Below are 21,767 nucleotides of genomic sequence, written 5' to 3'. Positions count from 1 at the left end.
GCAAAAGGCCTGAGACAAACATTTTCTAGAAGATGATGTTATTATTTTAAGAAGGAATCAAGTTGGCTGGTTCCTTGATATCAGAACATAGAGGGGAAGGGGAAGGAGGCAAGTCTCTGAGGAGAAACAAAGGAGATTTTTTTTATCTTTCTAGTGTTTTTTTTTTTCCCCTGCATCCAGAGCTTTTCTTCCCGCCCCCCCCCTCCCTTTTAAACCCTTACCTTCTGCCTTAGATTTGTTATCTGTTCCCAGGCAGAAGCACAGAAAGGGCTAAGCAATTAGAGTTAAGTTACTTGCCTAGGGTCATACAGCAAAGAGGTCATCTGAACCCAGTCCTCCCTTCTCCAACCCTGGCTCTCTATCCACTGAACCACATAGCTGACCCTTTTCTTGCCTTTACAAAAATCAAGTAAATCATGATTTACAACTAGAACCTATCCTTAGCTGGAATGAATGTAAATGTAAGCTTTGTTCTTTTATTGGATCACAATAGAAATTCTGGTTTCCTATACATGGGTCTATTATCATGTGGACAAATTGTCAAATGTTAACAGTCAACAAGGAATTATATTAAGTACTTGCTATGAGCCACGGCACTGTGCTAACTGCTGGAGGAATGCATGATTCCTGCCCTCAAAGAGCTTACATTCCAATGAAGAAGATGATGTAGGCTGAGGATTGGTAAATTTTTGATATATACAGAGTACATAAAGATCATTTCAGAGAGGAGTCTAGGGCTAGGAGGAGGGTAATTAGGAAAGGAAGGACTCTTATAGAAAACAGGATTTGAGCTAAGTCATGAAGGAAGCCAAGGGGAAGAGGTGAGAAGAGAAAACATTGGGTGGTGGTCCAGGGTGGGGAAGCTAGAGCAAAGTCAAGAGATGAAGTATCATATTTGAGGAATAGTCAGGAAGACCACCGAGTCTGAATAATTGGCTGGTCATTGTCCTTTGTACTTAAAGAAGACCAAAATGATATTACTGATTGCTGGTGATGTATTTTGACCCACAAATAAATGGAATTCAAGCAAGGCAGAATTGCACAAATCATTAGCCTCACGCTCTTTTCCAAAGTCATCAAAATCAAGTGGCAAGACAGAAGTCAGGATGACTGGTGATGGCTTGGGATGAGGTGGATAATCTTGACTTCTTTGGTGTCTAACCAAGCTCTAAATGCTCCACAGCACCCACTTCCATCATTGGAACAAATTGTTCTCATCTACCCTTCCACCAGGGGAAGTCTTCACATGCTTGGGGTAGACACCTCCATAACTCATGGATGGATTTGAATGATTGTAAATTCAGTGTAAATTGCTTCCTCGGATAGTACAGTTTGTGGAGCAGAGTAAAATGTTAGAAGACTGGAAAGGCAGCAAGGAAACCTTTAAATGACAGACAAGATTTTGTATTTGGTCTTGGAGGTAATAGGGAACCAGTAGAGTTTATTGAGTAGGCAGGGAAGGGGCATGATCAGATTTCTGCTTTCTGGAACAATACTTTAGATTTCTCTCCCAGAGAAAGACTGGTCCCCCGAGCAAAGCCACATTTCTCCCTCGGAATTCTAAGGGTACCCTTGAGGGGATAGAGTGGTTTTTCCTCTAGTTGCCAATATAGTGTGTTCTGCTGGCATGATTATTGATTGATTATAATGTAGTTATCCAGTCCTAAGTATCTTTTAGAAAATAGTACAAACCATCCCAAGAGTCGGTGACACATTGTCCCACATTTACATGGAGAATTACAGGAGAAAGTAGGCTCCAGTTTAGGGAGCTCTTTTGGCAAAAGGGCAACTTGTAACTTCTGGTTGCTGGAAGTCCCTTTTTTCCTATAGTGTGGCTACTCGAGAAGCTATAAATCTGAATGCAATCTGTCCTTGGTTCCCAATGCAACCTGCTGTCAGCCAATTTCAGGATACTACTAGTATGACAATGAGAAGAAGTCCTAAATCTTCTAGATTTGTCAAAGCTTACAAGGTCCTGGAGTCAAAAAAGTGGGAGAGGGAGGAGGGAAGGATGTAGGCTGAGGATAGAGCTGAGGCCGATCCTTTGCTAACCATATTCTCCTCAGAAGTTTTACTGGAATGCCATGCTCACTCTCAAATAATTTTGATACTTAACTCCTTTGAAAATTTATAGGTAATCTCTAGTGTAGCCAAGGTTCCTCGACCTATCCAAACAAGATTCCTATCAGGGTCATTCCAAATACTTTTTGAACTTAGTTTAAAACCTATGCTTTATTCTTTTATTTTTAAGATTTATTTAATATTTTTTCAATGAACAAAAATCTACTTTCTCTACCTCCCATCTCTTTCCACTATTGGGGGGAAAAAGAGGGGGGAAAGCCCTTGAAACAATTATGCATAGTCAAGCAAAACAAATTCCTACTTTGGTCATGTCTAAAAATATGTTTTATCTACACCCTCAGTCTATCATCTCTCTGTCAAGAGGTGCATAGCATTCTTTCTCATCCATCCTCTGGATTCATAGTTGGTCATTGAACTGATCAGAGTTCTTTAGTCTTTCAAAGTTGTTCATTTTTGCAATATTGTTTTGTACGATTAGTTCTCCTGGTTCTACATACTCTAGTCTGAATCAGTGCATTCATGTCTTCCCAACCTTCTCTAAAGCTGTCCTTCTCACACTTTCTCACAGTATTTCAATTACATTCATATGCCATCATTTAGTCAGCCATTCCCCAGTTGATGGCTATCCTTAGTTTTCAGTACTTTGCTACCAAAAAAAGAACTCCTATAAATATTCTTGTAAATATGGGTCCTTTTTCTCTTAGTGTTTTGAACCTAGTAGTGCTATTGCTGGATCAAAAAATATACCCAATTTACTAACGATCAGGGCAGAGTGCCAAATTAAAAAGGCTAGGATTGAGATCTATTCTCATCTGATCAAAGTATCAGGATAGGGGTAGCTAGGTGGCATGGTGGAGACAGTGCTAGGTCTGGTGTTGGAAGGATCTGGGTTCAAATCTGGCCTTAGACACTTACTAATTGTGCCATTCACTGCCTAACCATTACTACTCTTCTGCTTTGGAACCTGTACGAGCATTGCATCACTCTTGACATGCAATTGATACTAAAGGTAAGGGTATAAGAAGAAGGTATCAGGATATATCGTCATTTCATTTCAGTGGAGTGGGGGTGATTTGTTGATGAAATCAATCAACCTCACCTTTGCATTTATGAAAATCACTTTTGTAGCTAATGGAGGATGGATTGGAATGGGTAGAAAGTTAAGACAGGGAAGCCAACTAAAAGGCAATTATTGCAGGCGGCAGCTAGGTGGCTCAGTGGATAGAGCACCAAGCTAGAGATGGGAGGTTCTAGTTTCAAATTTGTCTTCAGCTACTTTCTAGCTGTGTGACCCTGGGCAAGTCACTTAACCCCCATTGCCTGATCCCTTAACACTCTTCTACCTCAGAATGGAGACTTAATATTGAGTCTAAGTCAGAATTCAAGGATTTTTTTTTAAGGCTATTGCAAGAGTTAAAGAGAAAAATGATCAGAGTCTGGACTAAATTGGCAGCTGTGTGAATGGAAAAAAAAGTGGGTTTATCCAGGAGATATTGTGAAAGTAAAACTGATATTTAACAACACATTGGATACATGGGATTAGAGGGTTGGAGATATCACCAAAGTTGCCTGCCTGGGTGACTATAGGATGGTGGAGCCCTTGACGCTAATAGGGAAGAGGAAGTTAAAAGAGGGGATGGTTTAGGGTGAAACATGAGTTTGGTTTTGGATGTGTTGAATTTGAGATGCCCAACGAATATTCAAATGGAGTTATCCAAGAGGCAGTTAGAGATGACACAAGTTGATGAAGGCCTTTTATACCGAGGTCTCGAAATTATGCTTTATTCTTCGTTTTCTATTTCAGACACACTAGTTGTGAGACTGGGGAAGTCATATAACATATCAGTGTTCCAGGCATCTCTCTGTAAGTTGCAGAGAAGGTGCTAAACTACATTAATCAAGGGTAGTTTCCTCCCCCAAATCAATGAAAATTCCTCCTACCAATGAAATCACAGATCCAATCTCCTAATCCTATCCACACTCCTCACAGAACTCCAATAAGATAAGAGAAACAAATATTGTTATTCCCATTCTTATAGCTGAGAAAATGGAAGCTTACTAAGATAAAATGACATGTCCAAGGTCATGCAACTAGCAGTTTAAGCTGCCAATGATGCTGGATTCTTAATATACCATCCTTTTCTCTATTGTCCTTTCTCTGTGCCCATTGCCAAGGAACATCAGCTTTCCACCATCACTGTTGTCCTGAACAACAATTATCCATCAGCAAATTTAAGAATAGGTATTTATCCATTTCTAAGGAAGGAAACAGGTGGGGGGAAATGCATTTAGAGAGACAGTATGGTGTACCAACTATCACAGAACTTGAATTTGTCAAAATGTCTAGAAGACATCAAAGATTTGAAGCTTAAGAACCTTAGAGATCATCGAGTCCTCTCAGATTTTTACAAGAGGGGATTGAGACTTGGTAACTTTCTCAGGGTCACAAAGATAGGAAGAGCCAGGATTTGTACCCAGTCTTCTGACTCTAAATCTAGCACTCTTCTACTGTGTTACAAGAATGACCTTGAAGGTAAGAAGTTCCAGCCCCCAGGCAAGCAGCTAGGAGAAGGAAATTAGTCTAAAGAAAGCTGTGGTTGTTCAGCCCCGTCCCCTTCACATCACCTAAAGGGCTCACCTCATTTGAAGCCTGGCCCTGGACTTTGGCTAAGGAGCCATAGACTGGTCTGAAGTAGGCTCAGATCCAGAAAACTGGAGGGGCCAGACTGGTGTGACTTGGGCAGAGAGCAGAAAGGGTGAAGAAATGTGGGGCATGTGGGCAGGAATGCTCCAAAGGAAGGAAGAACACTTGGTTGAAATGGAAGCCCCTACTGAGGTTAGGGAAGGACCCCATGACTCATTAGTGAAGCATTAGAGATTAGAGTTGCACAGCGGATAAAGCACTTAGAGCAGGGTGGCTAAATGGATAGAGCACTGGACTTAGAATCAGGAAAACTTTGATTCAAATCTGGCTTCAGGAGTTTATTAGCTGGATGACTCTGGGAAAGTCACTTAACTGCTTGTGATAATTAGATTAAGTCTACACTGCCCATCTTTAGATTTAATCACCAAAGGTGAGAACATCTCCAATTCTGGGAGGTCCATAACCCAGGTGTGCTAGAGTGGATGACAAATCAGAATCAACTGACCACTTCCTAGGCGTCCTAAGAGAAGCATCTGTTGTGATTGGACACGCAAACTAGGGGAAAGCACTGGAAGTGATGCATAAGTGACCCCTTTAAAAAGAGAAGGGCTTCTGCTGGAGAAGAGGTTCTGGTGAAGAGGGCAGCTGGTGAAGGAGCTCTTCTGGTCCATGGAGGAGTGCTGGCTGGAACACTGAGACCTTGGTGAGACTGCTTTCAATATCTTCTTTAGAAGTCCACGTGGTGAGTTTAAAGATTGAATCTTCCTGAACTTCTCTTTAGGAACTTCCCTTTAATAGACTCTGTGAATGAAGCTTTGCTTCATTCACCTCTGGGCCCCTGGCCCTCTGACTCTGGACTAAGGACTAATTAGATCTACCTGGATTAATTAGAGGAGTGTAGTAATTTACCTACTGTGTTAGATTCTTATTTCCTTACTTCCTCTCTCTCTCTTTTCAATTGTAAATAAACTTTCAAAAAAGTTAATTTTGACTTGAGATTATTCTTTGCTTTGATTTTTTTTTTAACCCTTGTACTTTGGTGTATTGTCTCATAGGTGGAAGAGTGGTAAGGGTGGGCAATGGGGGTCAAGTGACTTGCCCAGGGTCACACAGCTGGGAAGTGGCTGAGGCTGGATTTGAACCTAGGACCTCCTGTCTCTAGGCCTGACTCTCACTCCACTGAGCTACGCAGCTGCCCCTTGAGATTATTCTTAATTGAGGATTGATAATTGTTCAATCCTCTGGCAACCATCTTTTAATATATTGAACCCCAAAAAACCCTTTCCCCCCCTTACATGCCTTATGCCTCAGTTTCCTCTTCCATAAAATGGAAACAAATACATCACCTATCTCACAGGATCAAATTATGAGAATCAAATGAGATAATATGTGTAAAAGGCTTTGCAAATCTGAAAGTACTATATAACTGCTAGCTATTATTACGCCCTGGGCAGCTAGATGGCACAATAGATAGGAAGACCTGAGTACAAATCTGACTTCAGACACTTACTAGCTATGTGACCCCTGGGCGAATCACTTAACTCTATTTGCCTCAATTTCTTCATCTGTAAAATGAGCTGGAGAAGGAAATGGCAAACCTCTCTAGTATCTCTGCCAAGAAAATCTCAAATGGAGTCACAAAGAGCTCAGATACATCTGAACAACAGTATTATCTCCAGCATGCACTGATATTATCTCACACACTGATGGGGGTAGGGAGAGAAGAGAAGAAATACTGGGCACCTTAGAAGGTCCATTCCAGCCTTTTAACCATGAACCTCGAGCAGGAACCTTTGCTTCCTGACCAAAAGGCATTGGGATGAGAATTAAGACACGCTCTCTAGTCCTAGCTGTTGACCTTGGCCAAGTCACTTCATCACTATGGGACTCTGTTTTCTCATCTATAAATATAGGGTTTGGGACAAGATGATCTTTGAGGTCCCTTCCAGCCCTAACAGTTTCTATCATTCATCTAACCTCATTCCTGTTGGTTCATCTTGCTGACCACAAGATGGCACCTTCTTTCTGGGAAAACCTCGATGCTAAACCAACCAAAGCAAAAAACCCAGCTTCTGGGTCCATCTTCCTTTCAGGAGTGGATTTGTTATAGCACAGAATGTCAAAACTGGAAGGTATCTTAGCAACTTCCTTATTTTAGAGTTGAGGAAATCAAGGTTTAGAAAGTACAAGTGATGCCTAAGGTCACATAATTTGTAAGGGGCAGAACGAGCCCTCAAAACTTTACCCACCATGCAAGGGACATGAATAGGCAGTTTTTAGATAAAGAAATCAAAACTATCTGTAAGCACATGAGAAAGTGTTCTAAATCTCTTATAATTAGAGAAATGCAAATCAAAACAACTCTGAGGCACCACCTCACATCTAGCAGATTAGCTAACATGACAGGAAAGGAAAGTAATAAATGTTGGAGAGGATGCAGCAAAATTGGTACATTAATGCATTGCTGGTGGAGTTATGAACTGATCCAACCATTCTAGATGGCAATTGGAACTATGCCCAAAGGGCTTTAAAAGACTGCCTGCCCTTTGATCCAGCCATATCACTGCTAGGTTAGTACCCCAAAGAGATAATAGGAAAAAAGACTTGTATAAAAATATTTATAACTGCGCTTTTTGTGGTGGCAAAAAATTGGAAAATGAGAGGATGCCCTTCGATTGGGAAATGGCTGAACAAATTGTAGTATATGCTGGTGATGGAATACTATTGTGCTCAAAGGAATAAAGAACTGGAAGAATTGATGCAGAGTGAAAGGAGTAGAACCAGGAGAACATTATACACAGAGACCAATACACTGTGGCACAATCGAATGTAATGGACTTCTGTACTAGCAGCAATGCAATGACCCAGGACAATTCTGAGTGACTTATGGAAAAGAACACTACCCACATTCAGAGAAAGAACTGTGGGAGCAGAAACACAGAAGAAAAACAACCGCTTGATCACATGGTTCAATGGGGATATGATTGAGGATGAAGACTCTAAACGATCACCCTAGTGCAAATATTAATAATATGGAAATAGGTCTTGATCAATGACACATGTAAAAACCTAGTGGAATTGCACGTTGGCTATGGGAGGGGGTGGGAGGAGGGGAGGGAAAGAACATGAATCATGTAACCATGGAAAAATTCTCTTAATCAATTAAATAAAAAAATTGTTTTAAGTGAAGTAGATATTTGTAAAAAAAAACAAACAAAAAACTTTATCCACCATGATGAAAAATGCTGCCCACTTCCAGATAGAGTGGATGGACTCAAAGTGCAGATTGAAGCATATTTTCTTTTTTCTTTTGAACCTGGCTAATGTGGGAATTTATTTTGCTTGGCAATATATATACTCATATATATATATATATATATATAATATTTGTAACAAATTTTGTTTTTCTTGCCTTCTCAGTGGATGGAGTAGGAGGAAGTGGGCAGGAGAGAATTCAGAACTGAAAATAAAATAAAATTGAACTAAAAAAAAAATCCTACATCCAATCCAGGACTTGATCCTGAGTCTATTGTTCTATTTCAGAAAAACTAGACTTCCATGTTCACTGGTCTTGTGCTTGTCTTTTCTTCATGAAGATGCTAAGGATTAGGATGTTACTAGATTATAAACTCCTTGAGGAAAAAATCCTTATCTTCTCTAAATCACGTATTTCTCCCAGTACCTACCAAATTGCTGTTAATAGCAGGTGCTTAATAAATATTTATCATGTCGTATTGTATTTGCAAAAGGCCTGGTATAGTGCTTGGCACATAATAATAATGACTCCACGTTTCTATAGTAAACTTAAAAAACACTTTCTTTTGAACATCTCTAGGTGGACTATTATTAACTCCACTTTAAGATAAGGAAACTGGAAGTATGGAGAAGGGTTCAGGGCCACATAAGTCACAAGTTTAAGGACTAGGATTTGTATTCAGGTCTTCTAACTCCAAGTAAACTTTCTGCAATAAAAGGCATTTAATAAAAGGCACTTAATAAACATACTTACTAGGTAGAGGATCACAGGAGAAAGCGTGCTTCCTCTAATTGTAAGAGCTTGACTATATGTCTTGTCTCACTGAAACTACAGGGCAGCTAGAGCCCTTGTCCTCAAGGAACCAATGCCCAAAGCTCTATCCCAACCCAGGGCTTTCCCTCTGTTACCATGGCAAGAGTGGTCCAGTTCTCCTGGCTTCTCCTTCTCATCCTGTCCACCTTTGTCCAGCCCGTCCAGGGCCACGAGAAGATGACATTGCTAAATAGGGAGTCTGAGTACCATCCATGATTACAGAGCCCTCGCCACTGACAGCAATGAATAACTCCCTTTCAAGCAATATGTAGGCAAATATGTCCCCTTTGTCTTTCTCCCACTTTTTCCTACTCCATTCAAACTGTCCTCTTTATCAATGTTGCTACCTGATGTCTGATGTTCCAGTACTACGAATCAAATGTCAACAGGATAAATTGAAGCCCTTTAGCACTTTCGTCCTAGTCTTCTCTTGCAACCAATTTGGAAAACAAGAACTAGGACAGAACTCAGAAATCCTCCTGCCCTCAAGTATACATGCCTAGGTAGGGCTTCATACCCCAATTCTCAGTTATTTTAGAAGAGGAATATGAATGGAGAGAAAAAGATGGAGAATCCTGAAAAAGTATTGGCTTTTAGGAGTTCCATTTCACATCAGATCCCAAGTTCCATACTCCTGCTATGAGAAGAATCAAGCCCTAAATTCTTACTTTCATCTAGTGACCAGCCCTATTGGGTACATAAATAGAATATTATTTGGGAACTATGTTGTGTGATTTACAGTCCTTTGTTTTCTCATTGGATGAACAGCTTTAGGCACTAAACAGATTGAACTATTCATTTTCTAGATGTTTTGTGTGATTTTGTGAGAAAGAGAGAGAGAGGAGGCAGAGAGAGGGAGAGAGACAGAGAGAGATAGAGAGACAGACAGAGAGACAGAGAGAGACAGAAAGATAGAGACAGAGTCAGACACACAGAGACAGACAGACAGAGACAGAGAGACAGACAGAGACAGAGACAGAGAGACAGACAGAGAGACACAGAAAGAGAGCACGCACATTTTATCAAGGCAACTGGCCTTGTACCCTTTAAAATATAGCAAGCACAAAGAGGGAGGGTTTGTCCAAGGTGGGAGCTTGGATAAGGCTACAATCCATTCATATAACCTAGCTAGTAATTCAGTGTGTCCCTGCAGAGAACTGGAAAGAAAGGATTCAAAGTAAAGGGTTTGGCAAACATCAGTGGGGTGAATATACATAATCATCAGGGATACCCAGCACTAGAACCTTCCTATTGAACCTGAATAGTGGTTACCAACTGTTACTCAGGGTTTAAATAATTACAATGGCATCATCACAGAGTCTAGAAGCTCAGACTTCCTTCCTCTCACCCCCATATTACAAGCTAGATAGAGGCTATATTCAATCTGTAGTAGACAAGACTTTCACAGTAAGCAAGAAAACATCCCCCTTTAAAGTACCCACAGATAGGGGACCAATGAAAAAGTATTTTACTAGGATTTTATGTATCTCTACTCTAAACAAGAAAGCTGTTATATTAATGGGACAAGCAGATCTCCATCCTGCCTGGAGAAAAATTGCTAAATTCAACTTAAAAGAAAGAGCTCAAGATATATACTGTTCTTAAGTGAGTGGCTCATCATAACTATTGCTCCCATAATGCTTCTTCTTTCTTCTAAGACATACAAATGCAAATAGGATTAAGGCAGACTAGGGAACACTTTCAGTAATGGAGGGTTTTAGCTTTTAGCTTTTTTTTGCATTGGTCTAAACCTGCAGTTTGATTTGTGTAATTTCAGATGCAGATCGGCTACTCATCCCTAACTTCAGGCCTTGGAGAGTTTCTTCAGGCATGGAGAGGTCAATAGCTAGTCCAGGGTCTCACAGCTAGAATGCAGCAGAAACAAGGCTTGAACTCAGATCTTCATGATTCCAAAGCAGAGCCCCTCTCCACTATAAACCATGCCAGCAGAGGGATGGAGTGGTGTCACCTATTTCTAAGAAGTCTGTCACTGAAATGAACTGTTCAAGATTTCATTGTTCTAAGTGGGGGGCATGCAATAGTGAGTTTTAATGGTCATGAATTAGAAACATGGCTCATAGTCCAAGGTATATGCTGTTCTTGTTCATTGGTTTTTTAAAAGAATTGATAAAATCACTGGGCGATGCCTTGATTTGGGCTTGAATTTAGATTTCAGTAGAGGCAGAGTTGCATAAAGTCATCAGCCTCATCCTCTCTTCCAGAGTTAGACAAGTCCAGAGTCAGGATGGCCTCGGTGTCTTCAATGTCTGACCAAGTTCTAGGTATTCCACAGTGCCTTTACCGTGATGGAGAATACAACAAGGCTTTAAACTGTTTTTATATCTTAAAATTTGTGATAATTTCAATAAACAGAAACTTTACTATGAAAAAAAATTGTTCTCATCTACCCATTCCACAAGGGAAAGTCTTCACGTGCTTGGGGTAGACGTGCCCTTATTTCATGAATGGTTTGAGGACTGTGGCTTACCCTTGACCTGGTTTAGGATGCCTGCTGAGATGGTTTTAGCAGAATGTGGCTGCTTCACATGCCACAGCTTCTTAGAGCCACAAGTGAGAGATGGGTGAAGGTCGACACCAGAGGTGGATAAGTAACCCTGAAAAGAGCTTGGGAAGCCCCCATGCCAGAGATGCTGGTCCTTTATGAACATCTCATACTCCTAAGAAGCTGATATTTTAGTGGTCAAAATGCACCTAAAAACTATCTTTTATGCTTTGTGCACAGTTGTATTTCACAAGTTAATTTTTACTATTTTCCCTGGTGAAGCAGAGAACATAGTGAGGCAGAATCACATCAAGAATGGAAAGCTAGGCGGCCTCTTCGCTATCCTTCCCTCTTCCCTCTCTCCTTCCCCCCTTCACCTTTTCCCTCTCCCTCCTCCCTATCCTCTCCTCTTTTTCTCCTTCTCCCATTCCTCCCCCTCCACCCCCTTTCCTCCCGTCCTTCCTCCCTTCCCCGACCTAGACGATGCAGTGGTGGAGACAGCCGAAGAGGCTACGGAGCCCGCCGAGGCGGACATCACAGGGCTGTGCCAGGACATGTTCTCCAAAATGGCCACGTACCTAACTGGCGAGCTGACAGCCACCAGTGAAGACAATAAACTCCTGGAAAATATGAACAAATTGACTAGCTTGAAGTATCTAGAAATGAAAGATATTGCAGTAAACATAAGTAGAAACCTGAAGGACTTAAACCAGAAATATGCAGCACTTCAGCCTTATTTGGATCAAATCACTTTAATTGAAGAGCAAGTAGCTGCTCTTGAGCAGGCAGCCTACAAGTTGGACGCATATTCGAAGAAACTAGAAGCAAAGTACAAGAAATTAGAAAGGCGATGAAAACGCTTTAGCCAAAGACTGTCCCCCTAGAGCTGCATACCTGGATGGACTTCTCAGGCTCCTGTGCTTCAGCCCCACGGTGCTGCTGCCCCAGGGACGATCCCAGCCCCAGCTTGAGTTGGCTCAGCTTGGTTCCTGGCTGTCCTGGATGCTTTTCTAAACTTGTACCCCTGCATCTTGGTCCCAGCCTCCACCCCTTCTCCCTCTCACATCGTTGTGTGCCCTGGACAAGGCTCAGCAATCAGGATCACCCCGCCTGGAGTAGACCCAGAGGTCCCTTCTGGGCTTCCTCCTCCCTGCCTTCCCGCCTACCCTGGACTTGTTCCCATCGTTTCTCCCTCCTTTACTCAGTAACAAATAAAATGTCCGTATATAACCTTTAAAAAAAAAAAAAAAAGAATGGAAAGCTAGCCTCGAAGCCATGGATGCTCGGGTTTGAGTTTGGACTCTGACCTGTTCTGGCTCTATGACTCTGGGCAAGTTTAATCTTTAGAGGGTGCTCTAGGCAACTGTCTAAGACTGTAAGTTGCAGGAAAGGGCTGACTGGCATTTGGTAGAAGGATTTTCCTCACACCGAGTTCTTTATACCAATGAAATCAGATTGATTAGTTGGCTAAATTAAGCTAATCTTGTATTTGATAATCATTGTAGATATAAGTTGGAAAGATTCAGCTGTCATACTATTGTTTAAATCCATCTTCCCACTGAACATTTATAATATGATTAGTTTAATAAATAATATAACTATCAAAATCAATTGGACCCGAATGGAATTCTACAAGAATGCTGGGCTTGGAGTCAGGAAGAGTTCAAATCTGGCCTTAGACATTTCCTAGCTGTATGACCTTGGACAAGTCACTTAACCCTATTTGCCTCAGTTCCCTCATCTGTAAAATGATCTGGAGAAGGAAATGGCAAACCACTCCAGGAACTTTACCAAGAAAACCCCAAATGAGGTCACAGAACTGAAATGACTTAACAACAAATCTTTTGTAATCTTTTGTATTATATGCTTCAAAAATATCACTTCTTAGAGAAGAGTTCCATTGGCTTCTCCAGACCACCAAAGGGATCTGTGATATACAAGAAAGGTTAAGAACTCCTGATTTATGAATATCAATATTTACTGCTTTCAATAAACCCACTAGATTCTCTGAGAGCAGAAATTATTATCATCATTTTTTTGTCTTTGTAGCCGAAGTACCTAGGACAGTGCCTGGTATATAGTAGGAAGTTGTTGAAGTGATTGACAGAGTTCCTTTCTGACTCCTCATCACAGTGTGAAAGTGACTCTGGGTTCTTGAAGGTTGTGCCAGTGGGAGACAAGTTGAAAAAGTCCAGGCAATAAAGTATTTGTCTGCAATTTTGAGAATCAGCTCAGTTGTTTGGACAGGCTCATCACCAAAAAGCAATCATGTGATGATTTTTTTTTTAGCCACAGAAAATCATGATGAGTTAAGAGAGTCAAAAAAGGAGAGATTTATCTATCTCTAAGAAGAAGAGAACCCCAGGCACACATGCAACTTATCATGTTCAAACATTGACGGATAATCTATTCTGTCACACTATGGAGAGTACCAGGGATAGGAGTCAAGAGGATCCAAGTTCAAATCCAGCCTCAAGCTGTGTGACATTGAGCAAACCATTTAAACCTGTGCTTTCCTCGAGTTTCCTCAGCTGTAAATTTTTTTTGGGGGGGGGACTAGGATTGTTTTAAAGATCAAATGAGATATTTATAAAGTGCTTTCTTCATAAACCCTAAAGGATCCTATAAATGCTAACTATATTAGCTAGCTATTTTTAACCTACAGAGGGCTTGGGAAGGCTGGAGACAAGACAATGCAAAACTCCAAATAGCTATTTCTAGTTTCCCAGAAGGAAAAAAAATGTAGTGACAGATGTAGAGATGTTTGAAGAGAATTCCTCTGTTGACAGAAAGTTCTTAGCATCTAGCTGCATGAGGTTTGGGGAGACAGTCCCAAACGAGCAGCATCTTTTCTTGTTGTCCCGGGAGATTGAGACTCTTGTGAGAGGCTGCATTTTAGGGACTCACAGGTAGGATTAAGAGAAGATATGAAGTGTATAATTTGAGAGTTTGTCATGTGAGCCTAGACTGAGCATTGAGATGCTGTGCTGGGGCTTCTTCCTTCCTTCTTTCCTTCCTTTCTTTCTCCTTCCTTCCTTCCTTCCTTCCTTCCTTCCTTCCTCTTTTTTCCTTCTTTCTTACTCTTTCCCCTTCTCTTCTTTTCCTCTTCTCTCCTCTCCCGTCCTCTCTTCTCCCCCTCTCTCTCCCCCCAAACCCCCAACCTACCATCTTAAAAATCAATACTAAGTACTGGTTCCAAGGCAGGAGAATAATAAGAGCTAAGCAAATAGGGTCTAAATGATTCAGTCAGGATCACACAGCTAGGAAGTGTCTGGGGCCTAATTTGAATGCAGGACCTCCCATCACCAGACCTGGCTCTCAATCCACTGAGTCACCTAGCTGCCCCCTTGTGTCCACTTTAAGTGGCCAGGATGGGACAGTCAAAGGCACCAAGGACTAGGTGTCTGAGCTACCAGTGGTCAGTGACTTTCCATTCAGAAGAACAGACATCAGACAGTGAAATGTTTCTCTCCTTCCCTTAATCAGTGCTTGAGATAGCAGTCATTTTAGGTTTGTTCATAATTTCTGATTTGGTACTTTAATGCCAGCTTACTCTAAATAAAAATGCAATAGATCATAACTACTTTTTTGTTATTTGTTGCAAAAGGGAAGGGAATAAACATTTATAAAGTGCCTACTATGTGCAGGGCACTGTGTCAAGTGCTTTTTACACATATTATCTCATTTAATTCAAAAGCAGGGGCTGCAGGGAGTGTGTGTGGGGGTGACAAAAGGCCTTAGTATGTAGACTAAAGGACAACTGGATAAAGGACAATTGGGGTCTCTGGAGTGATGTAAAAGGAAATTACATTGATCAATTTTTCAAATGTCCCAAAGTAAGTAAAGTTGAAATCAAGGCTAGAGCAAGTTAATCATTCTCACTATCTGGTAGGATGCTGTTGTCCAGTTTGCTGTATTCTTTTTTGAAAAAACTTACCTTCTATTGTATATTGTTTCCAAGGCAGAAGAGCAGTAAGGTCTAGGGAATACTCAGGGTCACAAAGTTAGAAGTGTCTGAGGCCAGATTTGAACCCAAGACCTCCCATCACTAGGTCTTGCTCTCAACCAGGAGAACATTGTACATAGAGACTGACACACTATGGTACAATCAAACATAACAGACTTCTCTACTAACAGCAATGCAAGGATCCAGAGCAAGGCTGAGGGACTTATGAGAAAGCAACCTAGCTACATTCAGAGGAAGAACTGTGGGAGGAGAAACGCAGAAGAAAAACAACTGCTTGAACACATGGGCTGATGGGGATATTATTGGGGATGTAGACACTAAATGATAACTCTAGTCCAACTATCAATATTATGGAAATAGGTCTTGATCAATGATACATGTAAAACCCAGTGGAATTGTGCGTTGGCTAAGGGGGGTTAGGGGAGTTTGGGGGAGAGGGAAAGAACATGAAACATGTAACTATGGAAAAATATTCAAAATTAAAACTTTAAAAAATTAAAAAAAAACTAAGTCTTGCTCTCTAGCCACTGAGCCACCTAGCTGGCCCCTTAGTCTTGCTGCCTTTTCCATTGCTCTGTCTTCCCCTTTATGTATATGGAGAAGTTGTTGTGTGGGTAGGAGGGAAAGAAGGTAGAAGGAAGGAAAGAAAGGAAAGAGGAAGAGAAGAAAAAGAGAAAAGAAGAAAGGAGGGAAGGAAAGGAAAAAAGGAGGGGAGAAAGAAGGAAGAAAGGAAAGGAGAAAGGAAGAAGAGAGGGAAGGAAGGAAAGGAGAAATGAAAGAAAGGAGGAAGGAAGGAAAGAAAAAAGGAAGAGTGCAGGAAGGGAAGGAAGAAAGGAAGAAAAGCATTTTTATTAGTAATTTCTTTATTTTCAAATTTGTTTGTTTAGAGTCTTTTTCCATGGTTACATGATTCATCTTCTTTCCCTCCCCTTCTCCCTCTCCCCTCCCGTAGCCAATGAGCAATTCCACTCAATTTTGAAGTAAGCATTTATTAAGCACTTACTATGTGTAAGGCACTGAGGATACAGATACAAAAAAAGAAAACAGTCCTTGCTACAAGATTTCATTATAATGGGGAATAGCCCAGAAATGGGAACTGAAAAGCAGTGAAAGTACAGGACCGTGGTTTTGAAAGCTGGAAAAGAAATAGAGGTAGGAGGGGAACAAAAGCAGGCTGTCTTGGACTCCTCCATAAATGGAAGGGCCAGACAAAACTCACCAGTGGAAGAAGAGTGTAAAGTAGGGCCAGAGCTGAGGGCGGTGACTGGAGAATAAGTCTTGTTTTGGGGAGGAGAAAGGGAGGAAGTGGCCACCCCCCCATTTTATTTTCATTTTCAGCCAAACAGACTTTTAACTCTGACGATACAAACAAAGGCTACACAGAGAAAAACAATACTTGGTCAGAACCATCACCTTAAAATTTAATTCTTTTAGTTCCCTGACACTGAAGGAATTCCCATCAACCACTGTACATCCTTCTCTAACTTACATGGCTGGCTTTTGGCCTGTTAACACAGAGCTGGGGGTTGCTCTTGGCACTTGATTGGGCTCAGGCTATTTTCTCAGAGTAGCTCATCCCTGGAACAAGTAGCCATCTATAGGCCCACAGCACAACAAAGAGCAAATGGGCCATTGTTTCTACATGCTTTGAATTCTTTCCTGAACCAGTTTTTGGACTCTAAAGAATGCTATAGGTAGAGTGAATAGGTTATTCAGGGTTTTTTGTTCAGTACTTCATATCTTGGAATGTCTTGTCCATCAGAAATGGACCCACAGACAATTATCAGGGGGTTCTAGAATAAGCCCTAACTTAGATCTTAACTTAGAGGAGAGTCTCCAGTGGATCTGTCTTTTGTCTACATATTGCTTAACATTTTTATCATGGACTTGGATAAAGGAGAGATGGCATATTGCATTTGTAAATGATACAAAGCAAGGAAGAAGAGCTTCTGTGTTGTAGAACAGTCAGGATCCAAAAAGATCTCGATGGGTTTGAGTATGCAGCTGACTCTAACGAGATAAAATTTTATATGGATAAAATTCAACATAAATTCAAAAAAATCAGTTTTTTTAAACCCTTGTACTTCGGTGTATTGTCTCATAGGTGGAAGAGTGGTAAGGGTGGGCAATGGGGGTCAAGTGACTTGCCCAGGGTCACACAGCTGGGAAGTGGCTGAGGTCGGGTTTGAACCTAGGACCTCCTGTCTCTAGGCCTGACTCTCACTCCACTGAGCTACCCAGCTGCCCGAAAAATCAGTTTTATAAATAAATACAAGATGGAGGGAAGCATAGTTGTATATGCTTTTTAGTGAAAAAAGAGCTGGGGGGGGGGTTAGTGACATACAAATTCATCAATATGGTCCAACATTATAATAGGTTACAACCCACATCATTGGAAAAGATTGTGCAGTATGGTGACTGGGAAATATATTTGTCCGTGGAGACAATGTTATCCATCTCCTTACTCCAAACAAATCTCTATTTATAATATGTGGTTCCCACCAGTCACCAGCCCACTTCTGATAACCCTGGATATTTTTGAGAAGCCGCTAGGTGGTGAAGGAGATGGCGTGCTGGACTTGGAACCAGGAGGACCCGAGTCCAAGTCTTATTTCTAACACAGAACGTGTCAGAGCTGGGTGACCATGAGTAAGTCATTCGACCCCTCTAAGCCTGGGATCCTAAGCTCTAAAATAAGGATGCTGGATTTCATGACCTCTAAGGTTTCATCAAGTTCTAAATTTAGGAATCAAAAATAGATATGGACACAAACGCATATATATATATGTGCATATGAATATAATGATATATTGCTATCACTATATAATGAATGTATGTTGATATATATATCAATGATATATATGATATATAAACATACATAATGATATATATGAAGATATAATGAAGAGAGAAAGCCCATTCAAGAAGAACATTATTTGGGATGACTGAACTCTAGTTTGAAAACATTGAAAAAGAACATTCATTTTAACTTGAAATTAAATTAAAAATTAAACTTAAAAGAGAAAAAAAAACAAGTTGTTTAAAAAAAACCATTGAACTAACAATGAGATTTTAATGAGCAAAAACTGTTTTGACCCGGTTTTTTTAATTTGAATAAAAATGGTTTAAAAAAAATTAACTGCTTTTTAAAGCCTAGATTTCAGTTTTTCTCTATTCTTGGATATGCATCTATTCACCTGTCCATCAGGTTATTTCATATGGATTGATTAAAGTCTGCATCAGGGAAGAACAAGAGAGAGGTGGAAAGACACGGTGGAAAACCCCCAAATTAGGAGAGCTAGTCCTTAGGTTAACAACCTAAGGCTTTGCCACTAGTTGTGGCTAAATTCACCGAGTCTCCATTTCTGCATCCATAACAGGAGGGGAGGTTTGGACTGGATGGCATCTCCTCCAGGTTCCTTCCACTTCTGAGATTCTTTGATTAACTAATGAATTCATTTAGATCCATGTTTATACTTCTACTATCAGCTATAATCATTTGCAGTCTCTGTGGGCTCCCCAATGCTCCTGGTGGTTAAGTGATAGAGCACTTGAATTCCGTCCCCCTTTGTGTGGGGGGGTCAGATTCGGGGGTCTCAGAGGTAATGCGGGCAGGAAAGTGATGAAGGCCGGTGAGAGGTGAGAACAGGCTGCTGTCACGAGGCAGTCCCCGACTGCCCAGGACAGATTTATCTTCATTATTTGTCCCGCTCATGATTGAAGTCTTCCAAGGCATCTAGGGTTGGAACACCTGCCCAAGGCTTGGCTCCCTTTAACGAGGCTAGTCCCAAGCACCACTGAACACGGAGAACCAGACAGCTGGGCAGAGCTGGTTCCTTGAGACTATCGTCTACTGGAGCCAAAAGAGGGTGGCAGTGTGGGTACCTGAACCGACACAGGCTGGTTTAAATGTCATTCATCAGTCCTAGAGTGACACCAAGCATGTGAGGCTCTCTTGTTATTCCTTGATATCCTGGACCTTGCTGGCAGAGGATGCCACGGAGGTGAAGGAGTTATTTAAAATAAAAATGCCTACGAGACCTTAACGAATGCGTCAGTTGTTCTGTTCTATGTATTGGACTGTTCGGGTCTTTAGCAAAAGAGTGAAAAGGAAGATATTTCCCTTCCTCTCTCCTTGTATTAACAGAACCACATCCTCCTGGGGGGGTTTTGTTTTCACCACTGAAGTCTACCGAAGCAGGATCTCAGTCTCTGAGTAACTGACACTCAATAAGAGAACCTGAAAGTTTAGAAGAGTAGACAAGAGAACCTGAAAGGTTAGAAGGTAATTACAGGTTTATTACAATTCAAGTGTCGTAATACGCATACATAAACTCAGAATTTTATTGCCCCTAATTGATAGATTTTGGTACAAAGCCTTCTACTTTTGTAAGTGGTTTTTTCTTTCATTAAAGACATATTCTTATATAGTTTCAGCATGGAACAGGAGCCAATTCCCTTTTCACGTGGTGTGGCTTTACATATAGCTAAAAAGTCTGTTACTAATAATCTTCAAACACATGGATTTTAATTTTTTTGATGGAATAAAGGTCAAAATAAATATTAAAAATATGAAGCTGTAAAAATTTTAACTTATTAATCCATGCATTCTTTGAAAGGAACTTGAGATATAGAATCTATGGTCCAAAGGATAAAGTGCATAATAAATCTATACACCAGTGGAAAAATAATTAGTTTAATTTCCACAATAAAGCTTTCCCTCCAATGCATCCACATTTGTCCTGAGCTTTAATCATCTGTAAGTGAGAATCACTTCTTGCTTCTGTCACCATCATTCCAATATTGTTCGGTTTGCATTTCTGTGAGTCGGGAGATTGTTCGCTGAAATGCAAAGATTTCCTCTTCTCCCGTAAACATAGAAAGTGATTCAGCTGAACCCTAGATTGGAGAAAACAAAGTCAGATTCTCATGACCTGTGACAAGTACTCAAAGGCCATTTTTACTAGTTAACTTATTCTAAAGTGTCACATTCTGTCTCAAAATATTTCATAATTCCTCAAAATATTTCATGTATCCAGAACAAACTACCAAGAAAAAAGTAGTAAGGCAAGTATGTTTTTAAAATGGTCTTTTGTGTTCAAAGGAAGCCAAGACATAAAACTATTAGCTAAAATGGAGTTTCTCTCTAAAAATTTTTCAAAAGGAATTCTCAGAGTGTGCAAAGTAATAAATAATGGCACTGTTGAAAACTATTACTGCAACAGTAAATTAGGAAAGGCCAGAAGACCCAGGGAAATTTTGACATATTCTTTTTTATTTTTTAACATTCGTTTTTTAAATTTTGAATTCCAAATTCTTTTGTTTACTCTATCACCCTTCCCCATCCTTCTCCTTAAGATGGTAAATAATCTGATATGGATTTTACATGTGTAATCATGTAAAATATTTTCCATATTAGATACATTGTGGAAGAGATCTCAAACAAAAAAAAAAGAAAGAAAGTAAAATAAAGTACATTTTAGTCTGCATTGAGACTCCATTAGTTCTTTCTCTGGATGTGGATGGTATTTTTTTATCACAAGTCTTTGGGACTGTTTTAGATCACAATATTGTTGAGAATAACTAAGTCGTTCACACTTTTCATCAAACAATATTGTTATTGTGTACGATGTTCTCCTGATCCTGCTCATTTCACTTTGCATCAGTTCATATAAGTCTTTCCATATTTTTCTGAAATTCTTCTTCTTGTCATTTCTTATAGCACAATAGTATTCCATTCCCAACATGTACCACAGTTTGTGGAGGCATTCTGCAATTGATGGACATCCCCTCAATTTCCAATTCTTTGCTACCACAAAGAATTGCTCTAAATTGATACGTTTTAAGGTACTTGTGGGTGCTTGGAACAAAACAAAACATTTTCATTTAAGAGCAGCTAGGTAGCTCAGTGGATTGAGAGTCAGGCCTAGAGGGAGATTCTGATCCAAATCTGGCCTCAGACATTTCCTAGCTGTGTGACCCAAGGCAAGTTCCTTAACCCCCCTTGCCTAGCCCTTACCGCTCTTCTGCCTTGGCACCAATACAGAGTATTAGTTTTAAGATAGAAAGTAAGGGTTCAAAAAAATTTCATTTTGTCAAACTGAAGAGGAAAAATTCCATTTGTGTTTTAAGGACTCCATAAGGTATTAGGATCATAAATTTCGAACTAGAATGGAACTCAGAGAACTTCTAGCCAAATCTCATTCTACAGATAAAGAAACTGAGCCCAGAAGATGTGAAATGACTAGTCCAAAGGGTCATGCAGTAGTAAGTTTTAGGACTGGTATTTAAACCCAGGTCCTCTGACTGCTACTTAGTGGTTCCTTCCTTTGTTAAGAAAGGCTGCAGGGGCCTCCTGTCCCTATGGCTATGGTATGTTTTTTGTTTTTTTTACAGGGGATTAAATGAACTAGCCATGACTTCCCCCCCTCTCTCCTTCCCTCACTCCCTCCTTCCCATCTTCCTTCCCCCACCTCCCTTCCTCCCTCCCTCTCTTTTTATT

At 40.5% G+C, this 21,767-nt stretch overlaps 2 protein-coding genes across 3 annotated transcripts in view; one reads left to right on the top strand and one right to left on the bottom strand.

Moving 5' to 3' along the window:
- The first annotated feature begins 11,696 nt into the window (after window positions 1–11,696).
- On the top strand, window positions 11,697–12,532 carry LOC123245431 (biogenesis of lysosome-related organelles complex 1 subunit 2). Its single transcript, XM_044674322.1, has one exon. It carries the CDS (start codon window positions 11,853–11,855, stop codon window positions 12,150–12,152), a length of 300 nt encoding a protein of 99 aa, XP_044530257.1. The 5' UTR covers window positions 11,697–11,852; the 3' UTR covers window positions 12,153–12,532.
- A 7,011-nt stretch (window positions 12,533–19,543) lies between these two features.
- The window catches only part of AFG1L (AFG1 like ATPase), a 217,422-nt gene continuing 215,198 nt past the window's right edge, over window positions 19,544–21,767 (bottom strand). For both annotated transcript variants that reach the window (XM_044676669.1, XM_044676670.1), the window contains one exon: window positions 19,544–20,164. In XM_044676669.1, coding sequence (XP_044532604.1) covers window positions 20,036–20,164 — 129 coding nt within the window. In that variant the 3' untranslated portion in view covers window positions 19,544–20,035. The remainder of the gene's footprint in view (window positions 20,165–21,767) is intronic.

The sequence above is a fragment of the Gracilinanus agilis genome, chromosome 4 (assembly GCF_016433145.1).
Source record: "Gracilinanus agilis isolate LMUSP501 chromosome 4, AgileGrace, whole genome shotgun sequence".
Lineage (NCBI taxonomy): Eukaryota > Metazoa > Chordata > Mammalia > Didelphimorphia > Didelphidae > Gracilinanus > Gracilinanus agilis.
Note: the sequence above shows the minus strand (reverse complement) of the source record. Positions and strands in the feature narration are given on the sequence as shown.

Excerpts from the sequence above, each read along its gene's own strand:
- LOC123245431 (XM_044674322.1), top strand. The coding sequence starts at position 11,853 with ATGTTCTCCAAAATGGCCACGTACCTAACTGGCGAGCTGACAGCCACC.